At 40.9% G+C, this 25,319-nt stretch overlaps 1 protein-coding gene across 11 annotated transcripts in view; it reads right to left on the bottom strand.

Annotated features, from left to right (window-relative positions):
• Nucleotides 1-20,848, bottom strand: part of ABCC9 (ATP binding cassette subfamily C member 9) — a 68,946-nt gene extending 48,098 nt beyond the window's left edge. For 10 of the 11 annotated variants that reach the window (XM_027660707.1, XM_027660711.1, XM_027660705.1 and 7 more), the window contains exons 1-9: nucleotides 20,683-20,848; nucleotides 14,112-14,206; nucleotides 12,500-12,665; nucleotides 10,494-10,635; nucleotides 10,009-10,130; nucleotides 8,927-9,093; nucleotides 7,902-8,144; nucleotides 3,545-3,739; nucleotides 660-824 (exon numbers count right to left, since the gene is read on the bottom strand). In XM_027660707.1, the coding sequence (XP_027516508.1) occupies nucleotides 660-824; nucleotides 3,545-3,739; nucleotides 7,902-8,144; nucleotides 8,927-9,093; nucleotides 10,009-10,130; nucleotides 10,494-10,635; nucleotides 12,500-12,644 (1,179 nt within the window). In that variant the 5' untranslated portion in view covers nucleotides 12,645-12,665; nucleotides 14,112-14,206; nucleotides 20,683-20,848. The remainder of the gene's footprint in view (nucleotides 1-659; nucleotides 825-3,544; nucleotides 3,740-7,901; nucleotides 8,145-8,926; nucleotides 9,094-10,008; nucleotides 10,131-10,493; nucleotides 10,636-12,499; nucleotides 12,666-14,111; nucleotides 14,207-20,682) is intronic. The other variant, XM_027660706.1, reaches the window with a different exon arrangement.
• Between the last annotated feature and the right edge of the window lie 4,471 nt (nucleotides 20,849-25,319).

The raw sequence follows: 25,319 nt of genomic DNA, 5'->3' as shown, positions 1-25,319 counted from the left end.
ACACCGAGTTGATATTCTCATGGATAGTTACATCTGGCAAAACATCAGTTCCTGCTACTGCTGCCTGTGGAGTCTGGTCTGGGAGAGCCCTGCTACAACCCACCCACGTGCTGAGCCGGAGCTGCTGGCTCCAGTCCATAAACAAAACTGTCACAGGGGGTTAATGGATGCTGGGTTTACAGACACAGCTCTGCAGATGAATCACTCCCACCCCATCCCACAGGGCTCTGTGCAAAAGGGCATAAATATCCAGCCTCACCACTCAGGGCACATGGACAAGGTTCCCATAAAATGAAGATGCTTTGCAGATGACTCTGTTCACGGCCAGCAGAGGCTAACTCGTAAGGGAATGAGCAAAGCAGCCACAGGGCCAAAATGACACTGTTTACATCTTTCCTCATCTGCAAAGATGTGTTCTTACACACACACAGTGAGTGTTGAACTTCTACACGTTAGTTTTTCAGCAGAAGGAATTGCTGCCAACAGTTTGGCTGCGTCGGTGATGCTGCTTTGTCCAGTTTTCTGCATAAAAACACAGCCTGTATCATCTCCCAGACCATCAGTAACCCAGCCTTCAGATAAAGAATGAGACAAATGAAATGGAAGCACAGAGCTGGAGCTGTTGTTAGGGAATTTTTTGGCAGAACATCTTTGCTCACCAGCAAGGCACCTCGCAGGTTGATGCCAGTTTCTGTGGTCACATAGTAGGATGCCTGCAGGAATGTCCTCTGCAAGATAAGGGCCAGGAAGAGAAGGACTGCCAAAACATAGACATTCCTGAGGAACTCTTCCGAGGAGAGATAGGAGTTGGATGGATCCTTCACCTGAAAGAAAGGAAAAAATTATTCAAGTGCCCTAGGAGGGCATTGTGCTTTCTTGAGAAACTGGGAACGAGGAAATTCAGTCAGTGCACTAAAATAAAAAATATTGATGGTATTATGGGAAAGTTATAGAAATCAGATTTCTCACTGTCCTAGATATCAAAATTAAATACTCCTCTCATGTTCCAAAGACTTAGGATCTCAACTTTTAGCAGTTCTAAAATGATCTGGTTTTAGCAGGAAAGTGTCAGTAAGTTCACCATGTCTGCCTTGTCTTTAGTTTCTCCATCAAATTCTGGTGATTTGGAGCATAGAAATGCTACTCAGTACAAAATAAAGATCATTCCACTTGTGCCACAAAGGAAATATTTTTTATTATATGGGATTAGTTATCTTGCATATTATAGAAACAATTCCTTCCAGAATTAAAGTCTAGGATACCTGTGAATTCTGAATAAAACAATGCCAGTAATCCCCACAAAATAAGGTTCAGATGCCTCAAGAGGAGTGAGAGAAAATGTTGTTTAAATCACTTTATTTGTTTTCATTTTCTAATTTTTGTGTTCACTGTTTTACTCTGTTTAAGGCAGAAAAGGAAACAAATGTACCAAAATACTGCAAGAGGGACTGTCCCTTTGGTATTTCCGATCCAGCTGGAAGCAGGATGTACTGGAATTCTTAGGGAGATTTAAAAAAAAAAAAAAAAGAAGAAGAAGAAGGGGGAAAAAACCTGTTTTACTGAAATACCCAGCCTGATTTTGAGATGAAAATTGTGGGCAATATAGGAAAGCAAACCACCTGCCCAAGACTCCTTGAGACAAGGGTTGTTTAAGTGCCTGATTGGTCAGATAAATATGTTTGAAAACTCTTCACATTCTGCTGCATCAAACCCCCCCATGTTTTCATAGTGGAGTTATCAATAATAAAATAGCATTTGTAAATATCTTTTTTTTTCAATGTATGTAGAGTTCTCAGGAACTAAAGCAGAATAAGCATAAAACTAAACTTGTTCACATTAATTCAAACTAGAGAGAAATTAAAGCAGAAATGGGTAATAGGAAAAAAGACCACGAGAAAGTTTATCAAAATCCATAAATTAAAGGCAAATGTATTCTGAAATGTAGCCAAGAGAAATAGTGACTGTCACCAAGCCAGACCCTTGGAGTGATTTCAAGATTTCCAATGATTCCAATCTTCCCTTGAGCCAACGCTGATTAAAACTTTAAGAAACCCACAACTGAAACCACTGCACTGAAGAGTAGAAAAGATAAATGAAGCAGACAAGATATAGATTCCTAACTCTGAGATCCAGAAGTTATTTTCAAGCTTAAATACCTTGTTTGTTCAACACACACAAAAAAAAAACATTTTTGAAGGCAAAACATGCACTTTGCCTTCTGACTTTGTGGTTCAAGTCCAGCCTGTGCAGGTTCAAGGATGATAAAGAGCTTTATTTGATAAGCTGTACAATTAAACTCTCTTTCAGAGCAATGAAAGTCTAAAGCCAGACTGAGCCCATCAGTCAAGAAAATTAATGTTAGGAGGGAGCAGCCAAGAAAAAGATATTTGGATAGTGATGATGGTCAAATACTTTATCTGGAGGGGAAAATGTTGTTTCATTACATACCTATCTGCTCATTCAGATACAAATTACTGGCTTCATAAAGTGTATGGAGAAATTTCTGTTATCAGGAGACACATGTAGGAAAATTTCTTCCTCGTGTCTTCTCTGCTGTCAGTCAGTAAAATAACTTTACCTGTATTTTTCTCTAATTAAATAAATTCTTTTTCTTATGATAGAAAATATTCTGAATCAGAGGCTTGTTCAGTGCTTAGAAGTGATCTCTGAAAGTTCAGTCTCAGTGAAACTTGAAATGAGCTGTATTCCAGTGTCTTTAGTGAATTTTTACTGTCAAGAAAGTCACTGAATAAAGTGAATGCTTTTCAATTTCTCAAATGTGCCAACCCATTTCATCACTGCAACCAGTGGCATTATCAGTCACAAACAGGGACTGACTCCTCTCAGCTTCTCAGTGAAAAACAGATTTCAGAGAGCTCAAACCTGTCAGTGAACTACAAACTGAGAAATGGAGAGAAATTAAGGAAAATTCTCAGCTTGATCCTTACTGGATGGATCACTGAGGCACCATCAGTGGCTGTCCTGCCTGGAACAAAGAGGGACAGTTGAAGAGGAGCAGAAAAATTGTTCCTTACCCCCAGAACTGCTGGGATGACTCTATTAAGAGGCAGACAGCTGGGAAACCTGAGGGAATGGCCTGAACTTGTGTTAGGGAGGCTTAGGTTGGATATTAGAAAAAGGTTCTTCCCCCAGAGGCTGGTTGGGCACTGACCAGGCTCCCCAGGGCAGTGGGTACAGCACCAGAGATCCAGGAGGGTTTGGATGATTCTCTGGGGCACAGGGTATGACTCTGGGGATGGTCCTGTGCAGGGCTGAGGGTTGGACTCAATGATCCTTGTGGGTCCCATCCCACTCAGCATATTCTGTGATTCTGTGAAACTGGGGAAAGCCTCCACTACCTGTGTTCCATTCCACTACTCTGGTTTGGAACTTGACTGTCTCTCACAAAAAAAAAGAAAAAAACACCTCAATTTGCTCAGAAAAAAACATGAAATAACACAGTGCCGATCATAAAAGCCGGGTGCATCAAACACCCAACATGAACTAAACTACCCAAGCCTTTCAATCCCTGTTGTCTGGTTACCTTTTCTGTTGTGTTTGTGTTGTTGGTTGTATTTTGGAAGCCCTGGACAATGCCAGAAATGCACAATGGCCCAGCAAAGCCCAGCAAATCTGCCAAGTAGCGGAAGGTGCTGCTGAGCAGGATTGGTCGTCCAAAAGCACTGTACATGGCCAGCCATATGGAGGGGCTCCTGTTGGGCTGCTCTTCCACTTTTTTCTGGAAAACAGAAAAATAGGTATCAACACATTAAGAAGAAGCCTCCCTGGCTTTATATGGCAACATCCTGGATGCCCAAATGATTCCTGAAAGGTGAGGTAGCAAACGTTGGAGATACCAACGGATTTCAGACATTCTTCACAGCAAATTCAAGCTCTACCTCCCCTTTGTGGCTGTGGTTTCTCACCTCTACATCCTACCCCTTTTCTGAACCTGTGGGCATGGGAATGCAAGCATAGATTAATAGTCCTGGCAGGCAGCCACTGCTCCTTGTCTCATGTGCACTCAGGGAAAAGTCTGACCTTCCAGCCCCTTGCCCATGCGGGTAATCCTCATTTCACAGTGGCTGTGGAACCACCTGGTCCAGTAAAGGCTTCTGGTGTGACAAAGGGATTGAAGGAAAAATACATGGACAGACACCTGCAAGAATATAGTTTAATTAAATTTATCTGGACTTTTTTTCTCATCCCTTGGATGCCCTCCAGGAAGACACACTTCAGCTGATCACTCATTACCATGCTCGAAAAGATGAGAGTAACAGACCCAGGTTGGGAGGTAAGATTGAATCAACTAAATGTCTTTTCCAGCCTTCAGTTCTGCGAATTTACACAGTATCCCAACTCTTACCCTAAAACACCAGCCAGCAGATCTCTCTTTGCCTACTCAGAGGAGTTCTGATGCTCCTTTCAATCTAACGAAGAAAGAATTCTACTGAACAGACCTGTGGTCTGCCGAGTGCTTTCCTTTCAGTTCAGCAGCTTTTGACACTCTAAAAAGGCATCTGTCATTTTTCAAGTAGCACAGATGCCTGCAAGCTGTAAGCCAAGCCAAGCCCTTCTGAGCATTCACAGAGACATTTTAAGCACAGCCCAGTAACAAGCACCCCCCAGCCTGGCAAAGTCACCCGAGTAAAGCAAGTGTGCCTGGAACTGCCTGGATGATTCCTGGTTTTTCTCCTCTTTTCTTGGTTTTTCCATCACTGCCACTTCAACAATGCCATGGAATATGTGTGTGGTGCCAAAAATGTCCAGGTGGACCAGACAGTTGCTAGGGATTGGGCCAAAAAGCTTAGTAAGGAGAAACAAGCAGCATGGGGACAAACCAGGGCCAACATTTCAGAAAGGGGTCAGAATGAAACAGCTTTTTCTGAGGAGGGAAGGAGCACAAAGGCCTCGTGCCCTTTGCCCAGACAAAAGGCTCTGGATTTTCTGCCTAGTGGGGTTTGACCTTGAGTGCACTAAAGGGGCTGCTGTCACCCTCCTCAGAGAAACGATTGTCACTTCAGCAGCTTGATAGGAGCTCAGATAAATTATTGGGAAAACACAGTTCCCATCCTTTGGGGAAAAAAAATTGTCATGCTATCCTGATCATTCAGTTAATGGCAAATTTGGTAAATGGCAATGGTAATCCTTATTTCTGTAACAATTTAATAGCCATTTTCACTACTACTACTACTCACACATTTGTCATCACCACATGAAATCTAGTTACTTTTCATTGGAAAAAATACTAATTCAATCAAGTTATCTAATAATCTCTGCTGCTAAACACTGTTGTCTCTTCCTATTTTAATCAGGACATCATATTAGCTGAAGTATCTAATGGGGTGAGGGGACAAAAAGTGAATTTTTCTTCTGATCATAAGCTCTTTTCCAGAATAGTTCTTGAGAGTTATGGGCTTGCAGTACAGGCTGTGTGTTGTATGTGCCAGCCCGACCCTTTATTTAGTTGCTGAAGGATGATCTGTCAATCACCACTCATTATAGATCAACTGTGCATCTGTTTGTTTAAATTTGCAGGGATTATTTTTGTTAGAGTAGTCAGTAGCATTTGTTATTGTGTTAATTACCCGGGATGGGTTGCTGTTCTCAGCTGTGGGACTTGATCAGATTTTCCTTGCCTTTGTCACCTTCCTTTCAAATCCCTGTGATGTTCTCTACCTTGGGTGCTCAGCAGTCAAAATAGGGACAGTAAGACGGAGCCTGCTGGCAAATCAAGTCACCTGCAAGGTGTGCCTCAGTAAACATGGATATTTGACTGTTCCCACAGTTCTGGAGCTGACAGAGTAATCCTGTGCTGTAGGGCAATGCTCTGCCCCTGTGATTTCTAGTTGACACACGTTTTCATTCCTTTTTTTTCCTTAACAGGCAACATCCATCACGGCACATGAATAGCAGGCATAGGGAACTAATGGTCCTTGACTTTGCTTTTGCTGTTACACTCCCAAAAGAAAAACTTTCTATTGACCATCAGGACAAATTACACAGAAACCAAATGTAATATCAATGTGCTAAATCTATTTTCATATGTGTGATGTATGGTGCATTAGTATATGGTTTGAAAGATCTACACTGCTTGGATAGGAACTGAAACAGAAGCCAAGCAGCAACAGACACAGGGTCACTTTTTTTTTTTTTGGGGGGGGGGTAATTATGTGAGAATTTATTAAATTATTTTTATTTTCATAGCATCCAGAACAGATAGCAAGACAATGTCATGTGAGCTATCTCAAAGGCATTTTGCAATGTAGAATACTTGAGGTCATGTTCACTGTCTTTCATCGAGGTGTGATAAGAAGGGTTTGGGGAGGAACAGAAGCTTTCCTTCTGCAGGGCTGTGGAGCACAGCTGAGATCAGCTGCCTCCAGGCACAGGCAGGGATAACCCCACTTAATCCAGAGGATGGTGGGGGGCTGCCATCCCTTCCAGTAGAAGATTAGTGTAAGATACACACTGGCAGCAGAGACAGTGACAGATCATCTCTTCTAGACTGCAGACCACGCTCTAACCTGAAGAATTTTCCTAATGATGTGGCTGTTTCTGGCCCATCCATGCACGAGCCAGCACATATCCACACAGGGATAAACTGCAGTGAGTTCCACTGCCTGGATCCTTGGATTTGCTTCAGCCACATGGTTTACTTTAACTTTATCTGCAAAGAACCAGTTTACTTTAGGGTTACAGCCTGTTTTCCAATATTAGCACAAGTGTGATAGCTGTGGTAATCTCAATATTTTGGACAACTCTAGAACCCAAAATATCTAATGTAAGGCAACATTAGAAACATAGGTGAGTGTAACTGCATGGGGCACATCTATTAAAGTCTTTCTGCATGCATGGCACACACCAAGGGAAGATAGAGACCAAAAATTTATGCTCTTGCACACAAGCAATAGCACATTTAACTTGAATTTTGCCCTCTGAACTGCATATTTGTGCAGGTACAGACAGTATCTGCAGATGTAAATGAGCCACAGGAATTGTCCTCATGCCTGTCATTAAGAATGGCCCAGAGACTCAGATCCTCAGGGCGTGGAGGTGCCTAAGACTCTTTGGCCTCTTTAAGTAGGATTTAGGCACCTTAGGGAGCTGGCCTAAGGAATGCACTTCTCCCTTGCTGAGAAAAGCTCAGTTCCAATGGCTCAGTAGCTTTCTGCTCAAAGCAGAAGGATCTTGACTTCTAGTCTCTACTCTCTGTAATGACTGTCTGCAAAAGGGAAGAGAAGCAACTTATATTCTTTAAAATATAAACAATTGTACTGATTATGAGGGCACAGAAAGGAGCCTGCGGCTCCCTGCTGGGAGAAGAGAGCTGCCTAAATACATCCAGAAGTTTCTCTGGGAAGTCCTTCTCTCCCCATTGAGTTTTCCCAATCATGCTTTCTCTACTGGTCTGGCTGGGATGGAGTTAATTTTCTTCATGCAGTGCTCTGCTTGACATTGGTGACTAAAGCACTGTTAAGACACCAGTGTTTTGGCTATTCTTGATGTGTGGTTTTGGCTATTTCTCTTTCTGGAGGAAAAAAAGTGAAGATGAGTGTTTCCAGCTGATACTATGGACAGAATGTCTTCCAATTTAAGATGCTCTTTGGAGTAGCTCAGATTTAAACAAAGCTTTCACTTTTAAAATCCAGCAAGCAATCATTCTGTTGTGGTTTTCGTTTCCAGTTGCACTCAATCTGGCAACTCCTTCCTGCTATAAATTCGCTTAAAACCAAACAGCAACTGTTGGATTGGAACTTCCCATGACAAGTTTCACCTTGGAACAAACAGTCCTGAGTTAAAAATTCCTGAAACTAGGATTTCATAAAAGCTGAAAAAAAAATCCAGAATGACACTTCACGTTTCCAAGGCCAAACAGTGACATGAACATCTGTGGTTACCTTTTGTTCCTCATATGCTTCTTTGAGACAGACGTAATTTGTCAGTGCTCTCATTGCAATTGGGAGCTTTCCAATGGCCTTCAGGTCCACAGGTTTCTTGTGAGCAGATATAATGAGAGTATTCATCCACCAGTAAGTGGCCTTTGAGAGCAAATTGACAAAAGGCTGCAGAAACCTGACCCCCAGATCCTGCAGATCCTCTGGGGGCTTCACTTTCTGGGGGTTCATGAAAAACACGTACCTCTGGAGAGAAGAAAATAGACAACACCTGCTCAGAAATTATCCTATTAACAGTGATATTTAGCAAAAATTCTGTACAGTACAACTACAATGTCAAAATTGCATTTAAGGGTACATTTACATTGAACTTAAATATGAATTTTCTTATAAATAGGACCATTTCCATTTTGGCAAAACACTGAGCAACATGGGATGCGGACACAGCTCTGCAGCCTACCAGTATCACCTATCACCAGCTGAGCAACCACAAAAAAATACTCTTGGGATATAATTACTTTAAATTATTGAGGGTAAGAATGTGTGCTGACTTATACATTCACTACCTGAATAGTTGATCAGCATTAATGTAGCACGTGCTTTATACACACACACACACACCCTCCTTACATCCACAAACATGCATCTATCTATATAAATATATTCACCTTGTCTGTAGATATATAGAGATATATAGAGATAGGCAGATAGGTAGATGGATAGATAGACAGACGGGTAGATAGAAAGATGGATAGATAGATAGATAGATAGATAGATAGATAGATAGATAGATAGATAGAAGGATAGCTGAACACAGTCACCCATACATACCAAGCCCAGGGGACACACCAAGGACATACATTTTAAAGACATGCCCACTGATTTCTATAGAATTAACAAAATATTTATGGCCTAGCTAAACTTGGGCCCAGACCTGACACAAACCAGAGTTACTGGGACTAAAGACCCACCTTCATCCCCATGATACTGCTGATATTTTTGCAGACCCTGCTAAAGAAGCCACATACCCTGACTCGGATGACATTGATCTCCACAGCCATGAGCAGCCCATAGAGGATCACCATGATTCCAGTGATGCAGAAACGCAGCTGAGAAAAAGGAACACCATCCTGGCAGTACCTGACAAGCTTGATGGTTTTGGTGACAAAGGCCATTATCCAGTAAAGGAAGAGAGCTGTAAAACAGGTGCACACTCATAGTAAAAAAAAAATATAAATATATATGTGAGAATTTAACCACACCAGTGCCTCAGAAGCCTCAGCTTCCAAGCCCCATCCCTGGAAGTGTTCAAGGACAGGTTGCATGGGGTTCTAAGCAACCTGGTCTAGTGGAAGTTATCCCTTCCCATGGCAGAGGTGTTGGAACAAGAAGCAGAAGTCTCATAATTTAACAAACATCACATTGCCTCTTTGAAAAAGAAGGGTGCATCCCAAGTGAGAATATGGAAATGTGCCCATTTTAAAAAATACTTCATGGAGTTTAATGGTATCCTGAATCCTGGCTTGTGCCTGTCAACAGCTTGTTCAGGTTGCTGAGTTATAGGTAATTTGGACAGTATGAATCTCTATGAAACATTATCCTGCAATGTCTAGTCTGACCATCTCCTGACTGAGACAGCAGGCTGGATAATCTTGAAATCAACTGCAAAGGATATTGAGAAACAACAGCATCTGCACAGGACAGTTCGTGGTCAGATTAGTGTTAAAAGTGGCCTTTTGAAATAGTCCTTTTGAGTGAAGACAAGTTCCTCCTCAAAATAATGAACAGTGTTAAGAAATACCTAAAAGCTCATGATAGAAATACAACAGTCATACAAATCTTTCTCTTTTGTGATAATTTTAAAAATAGTTCTCAGTATGTACTTCATAAAAGGTGCAGTAACTTCTATGATACTACTAGGTGGAAGAGCAGATATATTAATATTAATATTCTCATATGTTTCACCCTCCTCTTCAATCTACACAAGCTGACTTTGGCTAAACTATTGGGTCTTGTAAGAGTACATAAATATTAGACTTGAGTACATAAATATATAACATTTATACATTTTATATATATAAAAAAATATTAGACTTAGACTTAGACTTACCCAGCAGTAACTTTGGAAAGTTAGATGTCTCAATATTATGGTAATAGACTATGGATACAGTGGCAGCCACAAATCCCATTATAGCTGGTAGAAAGAGATGCAGGTGGCGAGATTTCATTTGTCTGAAAATAAATCAGGCAGAAATCAGTGAATTTGATGCCTTTTTTCACCATTGTGTGAAACCATAGGTGTTCTGCTTATCTATTCAAGAGGAAAAACATGACTTTCCTAGAGACAAAAAGGATTTTTTCCACGTGAATGCTTTAACTTTTGTCAGTATTTACTTGCCACTATAACATGAGAGGAGAATAAGTGCTAAGAACAATCATCTTCATCCCATCAAAATCTGGACAGTGCATGAAATGATTCTGTGGTTTTTTTGGGGGGAAAACCTCCTTATGCTTTACTATCCATCTGTTCACACGTTAAGACAATATATTAATGAATGCAATTAGCTTGATTGGCCATCAAACCCTGCCACTTACGTGTCAGAAACTATTCCCTCTGCTATTTCACACACATGCACGAACAGGAGGGTGAATGTCAGGATCCACCTCAGGTTGTGTCCAGGGAAGTGCAGCCAGGTATTGTGGTGGATCTGGACTTTGGAGCTTTGGCTTCCCCAGCCTGGGAAATGATGGTAGTGAAAGAGAAAGGTTATCACAGTGATAATCAGTGACTTTTCTATTCTAATCTATAGGTCACGCTTAATATATATGTAACAATCAATAAAAACACCCTGCAAGGCTATAGGGGTTGTTGTGACTGAAAAGATGAGGCAGGAGTGTCTCAGTGGCCATGCAACTTCAATCTAACCCTGAAGACAATGGGACAACAGTCTTCCCGCAGTTGCAATTAAAGAGAAGAAGTCCCTGGTCAAGAAAAATGATGAGAAAATAAAACAAACAAACAAAAAAACCATCTTAAGTGTCACCCTCAGACCAACAGATCTGAAGTGATGGCACAACATCACGTCTTTCCCAGTCACAGACAAGAGTGGGTAAAATTTTCCACTGATATAAAATTTGCCTCCTCAAATGAAGTCTCAAAGAGATACATTTACTTCAAACAAACAACATACAATTTAAGCTATTATGGGTTTTTTTCCCATAACATTGTCAGAAAATAGAGGGGATTTTCAGTGGCTGCAATGCTATTTCTTAATTAATGGGCTGATACCTGTAAAAAAACTAAAGCAGCCACTCAATGCATAATCTAGGGTGTTGTAAAAGTTTCTCTCTGCCCTCAGACCTTGCATTGAGCTTCCATCAAACACTTCTGCAGAAAAACCCATCATTCAAGGGTGACTTGCTCTGATTTCAAAGAAAGAGCCAGCATTGACATAAAAATCCAGCACTGTTGGAAAGAGTTCTCCATAACCCTTTTTTGGGTTTTTTTCCCCCAGTCTTTAGTTATTATTTTTTTAAAACTTTTTTTCTTATTGCTTTGCCTTATTATTTTATTAGTTTTCAGTCACTAGGTTATATTAGGTTATAATATATTGCCTGCTATCAAGTGTTTTAGCTCACAGGTTCCTGTAGCCTATTATTCAGTCAATTTAGAGTCTTTTTGCATAAGAAAAACCCTTGAATCCCCAATTCAAGTATAGTCCCAAATTCAAATCTTCCTTATGCAAGAAATGTATTCCTATGTACATATATGACACCAGGAAAGTGGCGTGGAAGAACTGATGTGCCATTTCTCATGCAGTTGTCAGGAGAGTATTTATTTTCATTAATACTTAGTGCCTTTTGATGGTTATTCAAGTCTCTATGTCTCCTATGATCAGTTTGACAGCTCTGAAAACGTATTATATTGTATTTACTTCATGCCTGCAAATTAACTGGGATAAAGAGATAACTAGAGAAAAAAAAGTGTCATTAGAGTACTAGTTTAGATAGGGTTTTTATACAGGAAAGCATGAGTTAGAGCTGTTCCACTGTCCTAAATTCCTCAAGGGGGATTTATAACTTCTTCTTTTCATTCCTGTGGGGGGAAAAAAAAAATTATCTCTCTAGTTCTACTTTTGTTTACAAATGTTGGTAAAAAGAAGCAATTATTCTGTTCTAAAAATTTCCTACACTTGTCCTATCCTTAGTTCCAAGTTGCACATTTTAGATATTCTCTGAAATTCACATAACTTGAAGGGAATTCAGACCCACTGCCCTGGGTCTTCTAATGTCTAATAATAGCAAAGGTTGCAAGTTGGCAATTTCAGTTCTGAGGAAAACTTCTCCAGAGAGAAGTTTGGCTCTGATGCCTCTGGTTCTCATCCATCTCTTCACGCTGATTAGTTCATATTCATATCCAAAATGCCTGCATTTGAAGCTAGTTGGCATCACATCATCTGGGAGAAGCCATTCTGCCTCTTGGTTGTTTTTTTTTTAAATCAATAAATATAAAACATCCAACGGTTTCACCACAGGACGAATAAAACCAGACTGAACATAAACCCGTGCTCAAGTGTTTGCAGGATCTTTGATTAACTCACCTATGAACAGGATTGGGAAGGTGATAAACAGCAGGAAGACATGTGGAACCAGGTTGAGGGCATCCACAAAGCAGACGTTCCTCAGGACACCAGCGCTGATGTTGTAGGCCGAGGCGTTGTCGTTCCCACAGAACGCGAGTCTCATCGCTCCCAGAGGGTCTGGCTACTACAAAAAAAGAGAGATTTTTTGACTACCAAGAGTGCTAGCATTCCCTTTACCTAAAGACCAAACAAACAGAATAAAGAGACACTGAACAACCCACGCAGTTGCATTTTGAAAGTTATTTTGGGCTACGCCGAGTATAGGCACGTTAGAATGAAGGCTGTGCTCATGAGACATTTGTATTTTATTGATGTTGTTTATATTTATTTGTATCTACTATTTATAATAAGTGCTATTTTTAAATGAATTATGCCTTTTAGTGTTCATTATGTGCACAGATCTTCTCCCTGTGAGAATAAGGAAGTTTTGAATAAGAAGTACTTCCATTTCTCATAAGAAAACCCAGACGGACATAGGCTGACTCCTGCATGTAAGTGCTTCTCTGGTGAGCCAACATCGCCTGTGCAACATCTCTAACCATTTGTTGCACCACATTCTTCTCTGGACCTTTGATATTTGTGATTTGACAGCTTTGGATTCAGTGATAATTTGTATTTCTTTGTTGTTGCACAGAGCAACAGTCACATACACGAGTCATTGGAGATGACTGACAAACTCTTACCCAAAGTAGGTAGCATTGAAGGTTGCACAGGCAGTAAATCAGCATTTGTGCTTGATCCTGCAAATCCTTATGCACGTGCTTAGACTCATCTAAGCAGTCCCTGACTACCATGATTTCTTAGAGATTATCTTTGTACACCAAGATAAGCTCATGTGTTCATGCTTGCAGACCACAGTGTGACCAGTTTCTGGCTTTCATCAACCTGCGCATCTTTTATTTTTTCATTCTTCTCTATCAGAAGATGAAACAAGATTGCGACCAAAAATGTGTCCTTGCTCATTTCTTTGCCTGAGACTTATAAGGAGCAACACAGTGGTTAGGATTGGATTATATAAACTCATTTACTCACATCATTCTCTTTTCTCAAATTTTGTACACTAGAATAGAAAGGATATATTTAATTCAGCAAAGCATACTTCTCCAACAACATTGGCGTTAATGACAAACGAGTTTTGCTGAATCAGAACCAAATAGAGAAGCAAAAAAGGAATGAATGCAGTTTAAAAAAAAAAAAAAGTTAGTTAATGGGGAGAAAAAGTTTTCCTTCTTTCCTCAAATAGTTTAGATTAATTCTGTGAGCCTAGTTGTTTAAACAAGGTAAGCATAAACTACTCAAGTAGTCCCTTAGAGGGAGCATAAACATGCAGATCTTCAAAAGATACAGAATTCAAAGGTGCATTTTGAACCTCTGCTAAACCCCCTTTTCACTTTTAACTAACTTCTTACTGGTTCTGAAAAGCATAATCCACATTGAAACACATCAGTGACACTTGTAAAGGAGTTTCTTTGAAAAGAATGTGAGAAATGCTGTTCCTTTCCCAAATATATCAGCAATTTATGGCTGAGATTTGCCAGAAGTAAAATATAACTTGCACGCATGTACTTACTGTGATGCAAAAGCTGATGAACAACCCACTCAATCTTCAGTAAAAACCATCTGTTAATAGTCCAGAACAATTTGATGCAGAGTTTGGCCCATTCTCTATAATGAATAGAGTGATATGACCACTATCATTCTATCATTTTATTTTTATATAAAAAGACATTAATCAATAAATGAGACTAGCAACACAAAAGAAATATTATGTTAATATGAATTCTGTCTCAATTGGGGACTTATTAGCAAAAAAAAATGGAACTTTTCAAAAAGCTGCACAGAGATTGTGTGGGTTTTAACTTGTAAAACTTGACATGTCTCCTTTAAGAGAAACCTAATGGTAATGATAATCTCTTGAAAATCAGAAGCACTGTTTCCTCATTTTTATCGAAGGTCAGAAGTCCAAGGGAGTTCTGCTGGGAATTTTCCTCCCTTTCCCACAAAGAGGACTCTTTTCTGAGACAGAGTAAGATGCTGTTGTGGTCTGGTGGTTGGAGTGGTACCGAAAGGCAGGAGAATCCTGGGTTCAAATGAGCACTGAATCATTGACTTCCAGTGTAGCTTTTGGCTTCTGGTCAAAAATAAATCTGGGAGAAAGGATTAAAATCATGTCCCAGGGAAGCTAAGGGAACTGTTGGGGTTTTTTTCACATTTTTCTGGAAGGGAAATGGAATATAGGCAGTAGGTGTTCCTGTGGAAGAAAGGACTTAATTTCATGGAGAGTGTTATCTCCTAGCTAACAGCTTGTAGAGGTTCCCCATTACACCAACAACACACTCTTAAAACCAGTTGTCCTTTGCTGAGAAAAGAATCTGGTCCTATTAGTTAATACTGATGTGTAGAGACAGTGCCCATCATACTGGTGATAATTTTCCAGAGTAGGTATAAGCACTTTATTCACATTACTTTTGCTACATCTTCACTTCAAAATTGTCTTCTGTTAAAATGAGACAGAAAATCAAGCCTAGGTTGGTTAGTTTATAAAAAAAAAAACAAAACAAAACAAAAAAAACAAAAACCAGAAAACAAAAAATATTGCTTTGCCAATGAAATGATAGAGGGTAATTGGCAATAAATTCCCAAGATTTTAAAACAGTTTTCTGTTTCATCGTTAATCACCATGTCCAGTGACCATATTCATTGAACCTCCACAGGCTTAAAATTTGTCTAAATATTTTGGTCAGTGTTGTGATGCTGTGCTGACCCAATGCCTCATAAAATGCCAAATCATAAAGTGCACAACTTCCCTTTTTAGCAGCACCCACCTCAGGACACACATCTACTACAGCATGGCATTGATAGGGAATAGAGGAGATAAGAACTCTGGAAGCATTAACAGTCCAGTGATCCTTCCTTCCTCCCTGCCTTCCATCCTTTTGTGCATTCCCACTGTGCTGGCAATGAGCTGTGACTGGAAGTGGAGGACTCATCTGTTGGTGTACCCTAGCTTCCATAACACCTTCTGGTGTCTGCACAGACAGGGTGCTGGCAGCTCCCTGTATCTTCAGGAGTGGTGTATGGAAACACAATGCAGTACAGCAGAGCTCCAAGAGATCCATCATTCCCTTCCCACCCATTTCTGGTACAGAAGGCAGATCTGTTAAACCCTCCACAGTTTTGTGACTCAAACCACTGGACCTTGCTCTGTGTTTTTGGAAAACTTACAAACACAGGAGGCTCTGGAGGTGCAGAGCTGCACAGACACATCACCCCAGGAATAAAGCATGTTGTGCAGTTTCTACTTCCTGGGTCAAGCTGCACAAATAGGCGAAATATATTGGATGAAATTTTACTGACATCTAAGGGATGAGGGAGAGTCCCATTTGGTTCAAAGCTGAAATTAGCCATTATTTTCTGCTGCATCAGGACATGCTTCCAGAAGCTCATTTTCATCACCCTCAAGGTTTAACAAGCTGTGTTCATCTCCAAAGAAGGACAGAAAGAAAAACCCCTAAGGCAGAAGAACAAATCCTTGATTTCTCTAGACAGTGCAGGGCATTTTGCAACAACGCTTTTGCAGCTCCACTAAAAAAAACAGGGGCTGGACCTTGACAAGTTTTCAGATGCCATCACTCATCCAAGAGTGATAGTTCAGAACTATCAACTATCTGCAGCAGGGGCTGCAGCCTTCAGTCTTCTTCAAAGAAAAATTTGATAACATAATGGTAAAATTTCTCGTGCCCTCACTCAGATCCCATGCTTGGAAAGTTTAGTGTGACTACACAAGAACACATTCTCAGGGCCGTGAACAGTGCAAGTAGCACATTCAAAAGACTGAAAAGACTAATTTGAGAGTCTAAGTTGCACTTCCAAACAATATTTCAGTATTGGGTGTTCTTTAAAGAAAGAGATCTTTAATAATTCTAAGAATTATAAAGATTTTTATAAGGCCTCAGCTATACTGGCTTTTAATGAGGTTTTGAAATCTTCACTCAAAAAACTGAGCCTGGAAATTAAGACAGTTTGAAAGACCATGATTGCAGATACCAAATGAAAGGTGGAGCAAAAAGGCACTATTCCTTCCTCTTCTGTAAACCAGTAAGATTTCATCTCATGAAATGAAATGAAAATGTGAAAAGGAAGAACAACAAATTCAGAAAGCCTATGAAGAATTGCAGTCATGCTTACTGTTGTAACTCATCAAAAACTGCAGCTGGAAAGGAAGATGGAACACTTTCATGATTAAGCACTGGCCAAATTTGGCTCTCTTAATAAAAATTAAACTATTCTTCCATCTCTTTAACTCTTTTAGTGAGCCAGTGTTGGGCTTCAGTCAGAACTGGGTCTGTAAAGAGGTGAACTAGACCTTTAGAGAGGTGAATCTTGCCCATGTGCCGTTTGTTTCTCTCAATGCTGAGCACTGTGCAAGTACATAACTAAATACATGGAAGACTTCTTATGTTTTTCCCAAGCACCAGTTGTTGATCACTGCCAAAGACAGAATGCTGACCACATGGAGCAGCAAAATCTGTAAAGAACAGCCATGCTGGAGGTCTTTGAATTAGCCCTCAGCAGGTCAGAACACAGAGCTGACTCAAGGTTTCCCACCGCGCAGCCAAAGGTGATTTTCTCCTCACCAGTGATGAGGAGACAGGTGTTTTAGGCCACAGTAAGAATGTAGGGAAATATCAGAGGAAAAACAGGGCTGCAGAGGAGAAATTTGAAGAGACTTCTGTTGTCAAGGGGTGGAAGAGAAAAAAGCAGTTACTGCTGCAACTCAGAGAGGAGATCACACCCCGTGGCAGCCCCTGCTCTCCCACACCTGCCAAGACCCTTTCTTTGGGAACACCAGAAGCAGCACAAAACCAGCCCTCCTGGAACTGTGCTCAGGTGAATTAAGCAGCAAAGCCAGGTGGTTTTATCACCCTCAGCAGCCTGCTCCACTGCAGGCTCACAGTCCAGCAGAGAGCCACGCAAATATTAGTTCAGCCTCAGAATTAACAGTCTTTATCCCCCTGGTGCAATTCCCAAAATAAGAAGCCCTGCTCACAGCAAGATTAACACCAGTGCTGAGCTGTTGCAGTTGCCATACTTCAATTCCAAAGTTGGCTCATGCAGGACTGTCCCAAGGACCACAGGAACAAGGCATAACAGTGGAGAAACGTCCACTAGTTTCCTAGCAAACCTTTATCTGTGGGTCCCAAAGGAAGGGAGAGTCACTGGAAAGCAAAGGCCTCTTCTTCTCATATGGATTTACAAAGATCTTTTCTCTAAGCTCATGCTCAGGTGGGAATCTTTGGAGCTGAAGATTTCTCTACAAGCTTTGACTGGCAAACAGCAGGGGCTGCAAAAAATGGGAGCAGTCCAACTGCCACATTAAAGCAATGAAATGTATAACCCAAACATGAACATTAGGGAGAGAAAAGATGAAAGGGTAACAAGTTATTCTGTTGGTCATCTGCAGTTATGATCACCAGTATTTGTCAGGTAGTAACAGCCTTTCAGAATAGCTGTTGAGTTCCTCATATATTCATTTAATAAGACAACATTATTCATAGTTGTTACAAAAAAATGGCCTTCCCAGAGACAAATTCCCTTTCTGTAGAATACAGTAGGCCAACAAGTTATGTGGGGTGATTACACTGAAGTGGGTACATCACAATATATTTGCTTCACTGCTACTTACAGCAGGAATGTAAAAATTTGCTGTACTTTATAATAATGTTGACAAGTATACCAGGTTTAATCTGTCATTTCGGTCAGGGAAAATGCAGTAATGTGATAAAGATCATCTGATAACAAGTATGTGCTACCTGAGGGTACCAGCTACATTCCTCACTTGGGGTGCCAAGTACCAGGTAAGGTTTTGTTTTAACACTTGTAGGCTGGCAGGCCTTTGCCCTTTACAGTTATTGACAAATTACTCACTTTAACTCCTGTCTTTATGAACTCTACCACTCATCAGAAATTCTCAGAGATGGTTTTTCTTCCTCCCTTTGAAAATGGCCTTTGCTGAACAGCCACATATGAGCTAAAGCTACCAGCAAAACTTCACAGAGGGGGGGGAATGGAAAGAACAATCAGAAGAATGGGCCCATGTGGGTGCCAGTGGAAGGCAATTCTCAGCCCTCCTTTACATCATTTGGGACTCTGATTCCCTCTTGGTTTACTTTAATGAGGATGTGAACTATCTGAACAGCAGTTCACCCTGCAACGAAATGGCTAAAAAACCTTGTGTCCTTTAAGCATTTAAGTTTTTATGCTAAAATCCCCATCACTGGCAAGTTGAGACTTCCTGGTTTTGGGTGAAGGTGTACAGACATAAGATAACAAACAGAAAACAGTAAAAAAAGTGATTCACTGTGAAGAAGACAGAGGTTTTGCGAAGAAAAAAAAATAGGTCAAAGTAGTAAACATGAAAATGACACAACACTGAACCTAAACACTCACAAATATCATATTAACAAGCACAAATGGGGATTCTCAGGGCACTAAGCCAGTCCATGAGATATATTTTCCACAAGCAACTGTGAGGAAGACAGTGGAAAAACGGTAGATAATCTGAATTTCCGTAAAAGTTACGACAACATCCTCACATCCTCACCAAGTACAAAACTATAAGAATTCTAGTGAAATACATTTTAACTACCTTAAGGGTCTTTTAAAGTGGACTTAAAAATCTTCAGATTCAAGAGTTTCATCTTACCTGGATTATACCTCTGTTCGTCATGCTCTGCAAGATACTTATGACTATAGAGAAAAGAGTATAAGTACACTCCTCAGGTGGAGCTTCCTTGGGGGAATAAAAATATTTTGAAAAACATTTATTGCAGTAGTTCTGTTGCCCATATTTAAAAAAAATATATGGATTGATAGCTGCACTTGCTAATTAAAAGAGATCAGTTTACAGAGCATACTTGTGTCTCAGTTCAGATTGAATTTCATTTTGGTCTTACATCTGATATGCATTATATGTCTGTATATGCACATATATAAATGTCTATATAGAGAGACAGACATATGTATGCATATAGGTGCAGGATTGAGAAAATACTCCCAGTTACACAAAAATTCTTGTCTTCTGAATAAATCAGTCATTACAAAAGCAAGAATTTTTCTTTCCTTCTTGAATTTCACGGAGTGAATTTCAACTAAGGATGAATTATGAATTTGTAAGTTTGAATAGACACAACGGAAGGCCTAACTCTGAGGCTTGCCACAGATTTTAGGTGAGTGCTCTGAATCTTTTTTCCTTCTGGGTTGAAACCTTCTAGTTTGTCCTTCTTACCCTCCTAAAAGTACTGGACCTAGCCCAGCCTATGTGATCTACAGTCCATGCATCCTTTACAAAGAGTTCTGCCGAGGCAGCGGCAAAAAGCGCCGCCCCTTTAAAACCTGTTTAATAAAAAATGATCCTATACAAAATCCCATTTCCTTTTTATTCCTATTTAAGCTGTGACCACCCATTCTAGACAGACCCCACTTCCTCACTGAGCACTGTCCCAGTTACCCTGGGCCCTACAGTGATGAATTACCTCTGGTGCCTGTCAGCGTTCGCATCGCTCGCTGCCGTAACCAGCAGCCTGATCCAAACGTTGCTGAAGTCAATGCAAAGAATCTCATTGACTTCGGGAGGATTTTTGGATCAGGCTCCAAACACAGAGAAAATCACAGCAGCAGCGGTGCTAAACAGGCTGTTGGCACTGCAAAGCCTCTCACACAAACATCTGCAGTGGTCTCACAGGTCTAACACATAGCTTTTTTTTCTCTTTTTTGGTAAGTTTCTCCACACAATGCCATTCCCAATACCAGCGTGCTACTCTGCCCCGCTGCTCTAAAACCTTCCACTTCACATGCCAAGACAGGACAGTTTAAAAAAAAAAAACAAACATAACCCTGTGAACAGCAGCAAAAAAAAAAAAAACATCAGCAGGAGGAGACAGTAAAGACTGAGAACGCCTGCGAATGAAAAAGGAAAAGGAAAAAGAGATTGGAGTTGTAATCCCAGGAAAGAACGAGGAGCAGCCCTGTCCCAGAGATATAAAGGGAAGGAGGAGGAGGTGGTTAGTGGGAGATAATGGGGGAGGGTCATCGCATGCCCCGGTTGGTTGCTGAATGTTAGAACAAACTCTGCAGCTTACCTTTGGCAACACAAACCCCAAATCCCAACCCAAACTGTCACTCGGCTGTGCTATGTGATCAATATCATCCCGATGGCAGGATTTTCCTCCACTTAGTGAAGCCGCTCCAAACCCTGGAGCGGATTATTTTTAGGCTGGTGATGGGAAGATCAGCTGCTGCCTCCTATCGAGTTTCCAAAGTGCACAAACTCTTCTTGTCTTTCTCAGACGCTGAAGGGGGCAGGAAACTGGGAAGAGACAGGCAAGCAAAAAGCACCGATTTTTCGCCTCCTGAAGCTGCAGTCCCCCGGGATTTCTTCTGCTTGCTTTTATTTTCATTTTTGCCCTCTCTGGAGCAGTAAGATTCCAAGAGGCTGCGTTGCAGCACGCGGACTATTAGCAGATGGCTACTCTGAAGTAACTGATTTAGACAAGGTAGTCTAACTTCTGGCAGGCTTGCAGAGACTCAGCTTTGGATTTCTTTTGAATTAAGCTTGGATAATTGGAATTTGACAACGTAATTTTGCATGTCTTCCACCATATTGAGCAAAAAAGCCTACTCAGATATTTTACTTACTTTTTTTACATACCTAAATCCCTCCAGCTGTTCTGCTTAAAAGACAGACCAAATCTCACTTTTTGATCACACAGACCTGTATCTTCTGAAACAGCTTTTTTAAAACTTGAAATGAAATTCCAAACTAATTTGATTGCTCATACCAAGAATACAGTTTTCAATACAATAGCCCTTTTTTACATGGAATATTTTTTAGCTGAAAAACACATGGTGTATGTTCATTTAGTGAGAAAGAAGTCTTGAGAGGGTCTACAGGCAGCCAGTTGGTTTGTTTGCTCATTTTTATTTCAGTGCCATCAAAGGTGAACCAAGATTCATATTTTTCCATCATGGCTTGAGCCCTAAAACTCAAGGGCACAAATTGCAAAGGTCTGGGGCTTGTGGTGCCTCACAGGACACATGGCAGCTCTTGGAATAATGGAACATCCTGAGTTGGAAGGGATCACAAGGATCATCAAGTCCAATTCCTTGGACTTGTCATTAGGTACTGGAGCTGGAGGCCCTTGGGACAGAATTTGCTTAAACCTTGTGAGATCCAGGGGTTGCATCCGGATCACTAAAGAGCAAATGATTTGCAATGGATTGAGGGGAAAGACATTTCCATGCCAAGAGAGGGGTTACAGTGAGCTCTGGGCTGAGGATGGGGTTGGATGGCTGAGGCCAAACACTGCAGTACATCAGAATTTTGGTAAATCCAGATTGCTTCCTTTTCTCTGATGTTTCTTACCCGACTGTTGTAGGGATGAGAAATCAGAAACCTCAGAACTAGAGGAAATGAGCATCTTTTGTTATCTCCCTTTTATTTGAAGCATCAACACAGCATTACACTGAGACAGTCCTCAACAGTTCACCACAGGGCTTGAAATCTTTATTGCATTTATTCCCCCCCCCCCCCCCCCGGTCTTTTATTTCTTTCCTTTTTCATGTACTAAAGTTCAGTGCTTCAGAAAAAAAAATTGTTGACTGAAAGCTTCCAAGTTCTTCTCTATATCTATGTCTTGTTACACAAGATTTAATAAAAAAAAAATCTTTAACCCACCTAATCATCATCTGAAATGGCATTGTCATGTGATATTTTTGAAAATACATATAATGAGTAATATTTATGGTCATGATTTTCTTTACCAAAACACGAAAATTTAGTTAATTTCTGTCTATTAAACTTCATAATTTAATTCAGTTCTGCCATTTCCACAAAATTGTCTAAACAGGAAGAAAAAAAAAAAGAAGGCAACGTGAATGTGGAATGTTTCATTTTGCTGTTTCTAAGTGAAGCACTTTCATTCCTCTACGTGACAAGCTAAAATGTTTTGAAATGCTTTTTTTAAAAGGATTAAGAAAAATGAAAAGCTCTTGAATGTCAGAACACTCTCAGATCTGATCTGAAAGAGTATTTTGCATCAGGGCTTTTCGATTTGCGAGGGATAGGGGGAGGGAAGCCGGGGGGGAAGGAGGCTGAGGGGGAAAAAAAAGGTAATTACGGGAATTCGAAATGTTGTAGGGTATGTTTGGACCTTTAAGCGAGCGGAAACAACCACAGGCCGATCCTCAGGTACAACACGTCGCCAGCTTTCCCACGTCAGACTCCAGCAGACGAAAATTCTGGTACCGACCGACATCTCCCCGAGCAGGAGAGGGAAGGGACGCGGGGAGGGATGTGCGGAAGGATGCGCCAAGGGATCAGGGGAGGGATGCGAGGAGGATGCGGGAGGGATGTGGGGAGGAATGGCGGGTGGGATGCAGGGAAGGATGAGGGGAAGGATGCGGGGAAGGATGTGGGGAAGGATGCGGGGAAGGATGCGGGGAAGGATGAGGGGAAGGATGCGGGGAAGGATGAGGGGAAGGATACGGGGAAGGATGTGGGGAAGGATACGGGGAAGGATGTGGGGAAGGATGCGGGGAAGGATGCTCCACCCCTCCGCCGCCCCTGCCCGTCCCCGCGGGGCACTCACCGGCGGCCGGGGGGGTCCCTCCGTGGGCTGGTGACCCCGGAGAAAGGGGAATATGTGACCATGGCTAACGGGCAGCTTAAAGACAGAAGCTGCTTCACCTGACGGCCTCGTGGAGGGAGGGGTGATGCAAAGAATTCTAAACAGATCTCAATGAAAATGCCGAATTTTGGCTCCACGAAATCCACACAGATTTCCACGCTGTGGGGGGCTTCCATCAGCCTGGCAAGCCAATCCCAGAGGAATCAAAACGGTGAAGGAATAGTGTCAGTGGGAAAAGCTTTTCATAAATTAGGGTTTTCACAAATTCCTTACCAATGCAAGGAAAATGACCCAAGAGCTGCTGCAGTCTGGATTAATCTGCCACAGGTCCTGGCTGAGCACTCTCCACCTGGATTGCCCTGGTTTATTTAACCCACTAACCAGGAGGGGAAAGGTGGCTGCACTCTGGGCAGTGTTCTCTCGACAGGCTGCTCTGGTTCCAGCTGACAACAGCTTGCTCTGCCATTTTCCACACTGTGGACCAATCCAAAGGTCTCCCTCTATGTGTTCTTTATGGCTCTCCAAGAGGAGCAATGAAGGCACTGGATCATAAGGAGCTCCCACTTACTATCCAAACTCAGGTAGCTGCTTACAGGTTCCCAGTCTTTCCCATTTCTTAGGGGAAGAGCTGAAATCACCATCATTTCATAGGTGATTTTGTTTGAACTGTGGATACTAAAGCAGCTGTTTCGGAGAAAACATGGATATTGTGCTGAGAAAGTGGGGACAAATTCCTTGACTAATATAGTTATACCAGAGCTTTATGCTAATATAGCAATATAAAGAAATATTCAGAGTAAATTATGTAAATTATGGACTGTCAAGTCTTTATTTTGCTTCTAAATTTGTCACTGTGACAGAATCCCCACAGAGCTGTGTCAGTTCTCGTGCCATCATATAAAAAGATCAGACTGACACAGCTTCAAGATTATTTTACTTACACTTACAACCCTACATATAAAAGGAAGGTTTGCTATATTTTTTAATTACACATTGTTTGTTGTATCTAAAAAAATAATAATGGATCTGCCAAGAAAATTATAATAAAGTAGCAAAGACTTAATTTTCTATTTTCAATTTTTTAATGTAATGGAAAATGCAGCCAGGTCTTTGAATAACTTCTCTGTCCCTTTTAAATATTTATTGTGATTAAGCATAGAGGGGGGAAGCAATAGAATCTCAGTATTATTTGAAATATTTTCCACAGCTTCTTTAAAAGTTATTACTCCTGGTTTCTATGGGGAAAAGTGTTGTGGAAAATATATACAGCAAAATTTCAACAGAGCAACCTGAGCAGCTCTAAGGACTCTATATGGAGAACGACAAGAAAATCCCAGACCCCAGATTCATCACTATAAAAGGTGAACAAAGCCACAGGACTTGAGCAGGGATTTACAAACCTTCTGATCTTTGAGGGACAACTGCACACCAGAGGCACCACAGTTTGCCTTGGTAGCTCCTAATCTTGGCCAAACCTACGTGCAAAGTTAGATCCTGCACAAAATAGAACTTTTCAGCCCTCCATTTTTATTTGTTCTGTTTGATAAAGGTTGTTTTATTGAAAAAAAATAAATAAATCAGCCCCATTGGCAACCAAATTCATATAGTTTGGATTGCATTCCTTTTTTTGCTTCAAAAACCCTACAAAACCTGAGAGCTGTTCTTTTAATATTGGAGGGCTTTTCAAGGCTGTCAAGAATAATGCAAGATCTCCACATCCTCTAAGTGCAGAGGAGTTGGATCCTAAAAATCATCATGTAAACTTTTTGTATTATAATTTAAATTCTACCAAACCCACAAATCCAGTCGTATTATAGATTACAATGATATTGTGGATTTTGTGTGTATGTGTGTGTCTGTGTGTGAGAAACTGGGAAAAAAGGTTGTCTTTTTGTTGTGCTATATTGAATTTTTGTCCTCTAGGCTGTCACTGGACAATTCAGACTATTATTGTGTGTTGCCCAGAAAATCACCATTATTTCTAAGCCAGCAAACCCACCAGTTAGATTTTAATCCTCTGCAAACAAGGCAGAACTAAAGTAGGATTAGGTTAATTTTCTCCCATTCAACTCAACCAGGTATCTATATTT

Source organism: Corapipo altera, unplaced genomic scaffold (genome assembly GCF_003945725.1).
Source record: "Corapipo altera isolate COAL_440 unplaced genomic scaffold, ASM394572v1 239, whole genome shotgun sequence".
Classification (NCBI taxonomy): Eukaryota; Metazoa; Chordata; class Aves; order Passeriformes; family Pipridae; genus Corapipo; species Corapipo altera.
This window is presented reverse-complemented; position numbering and strand designations above follow the sequence as displayed.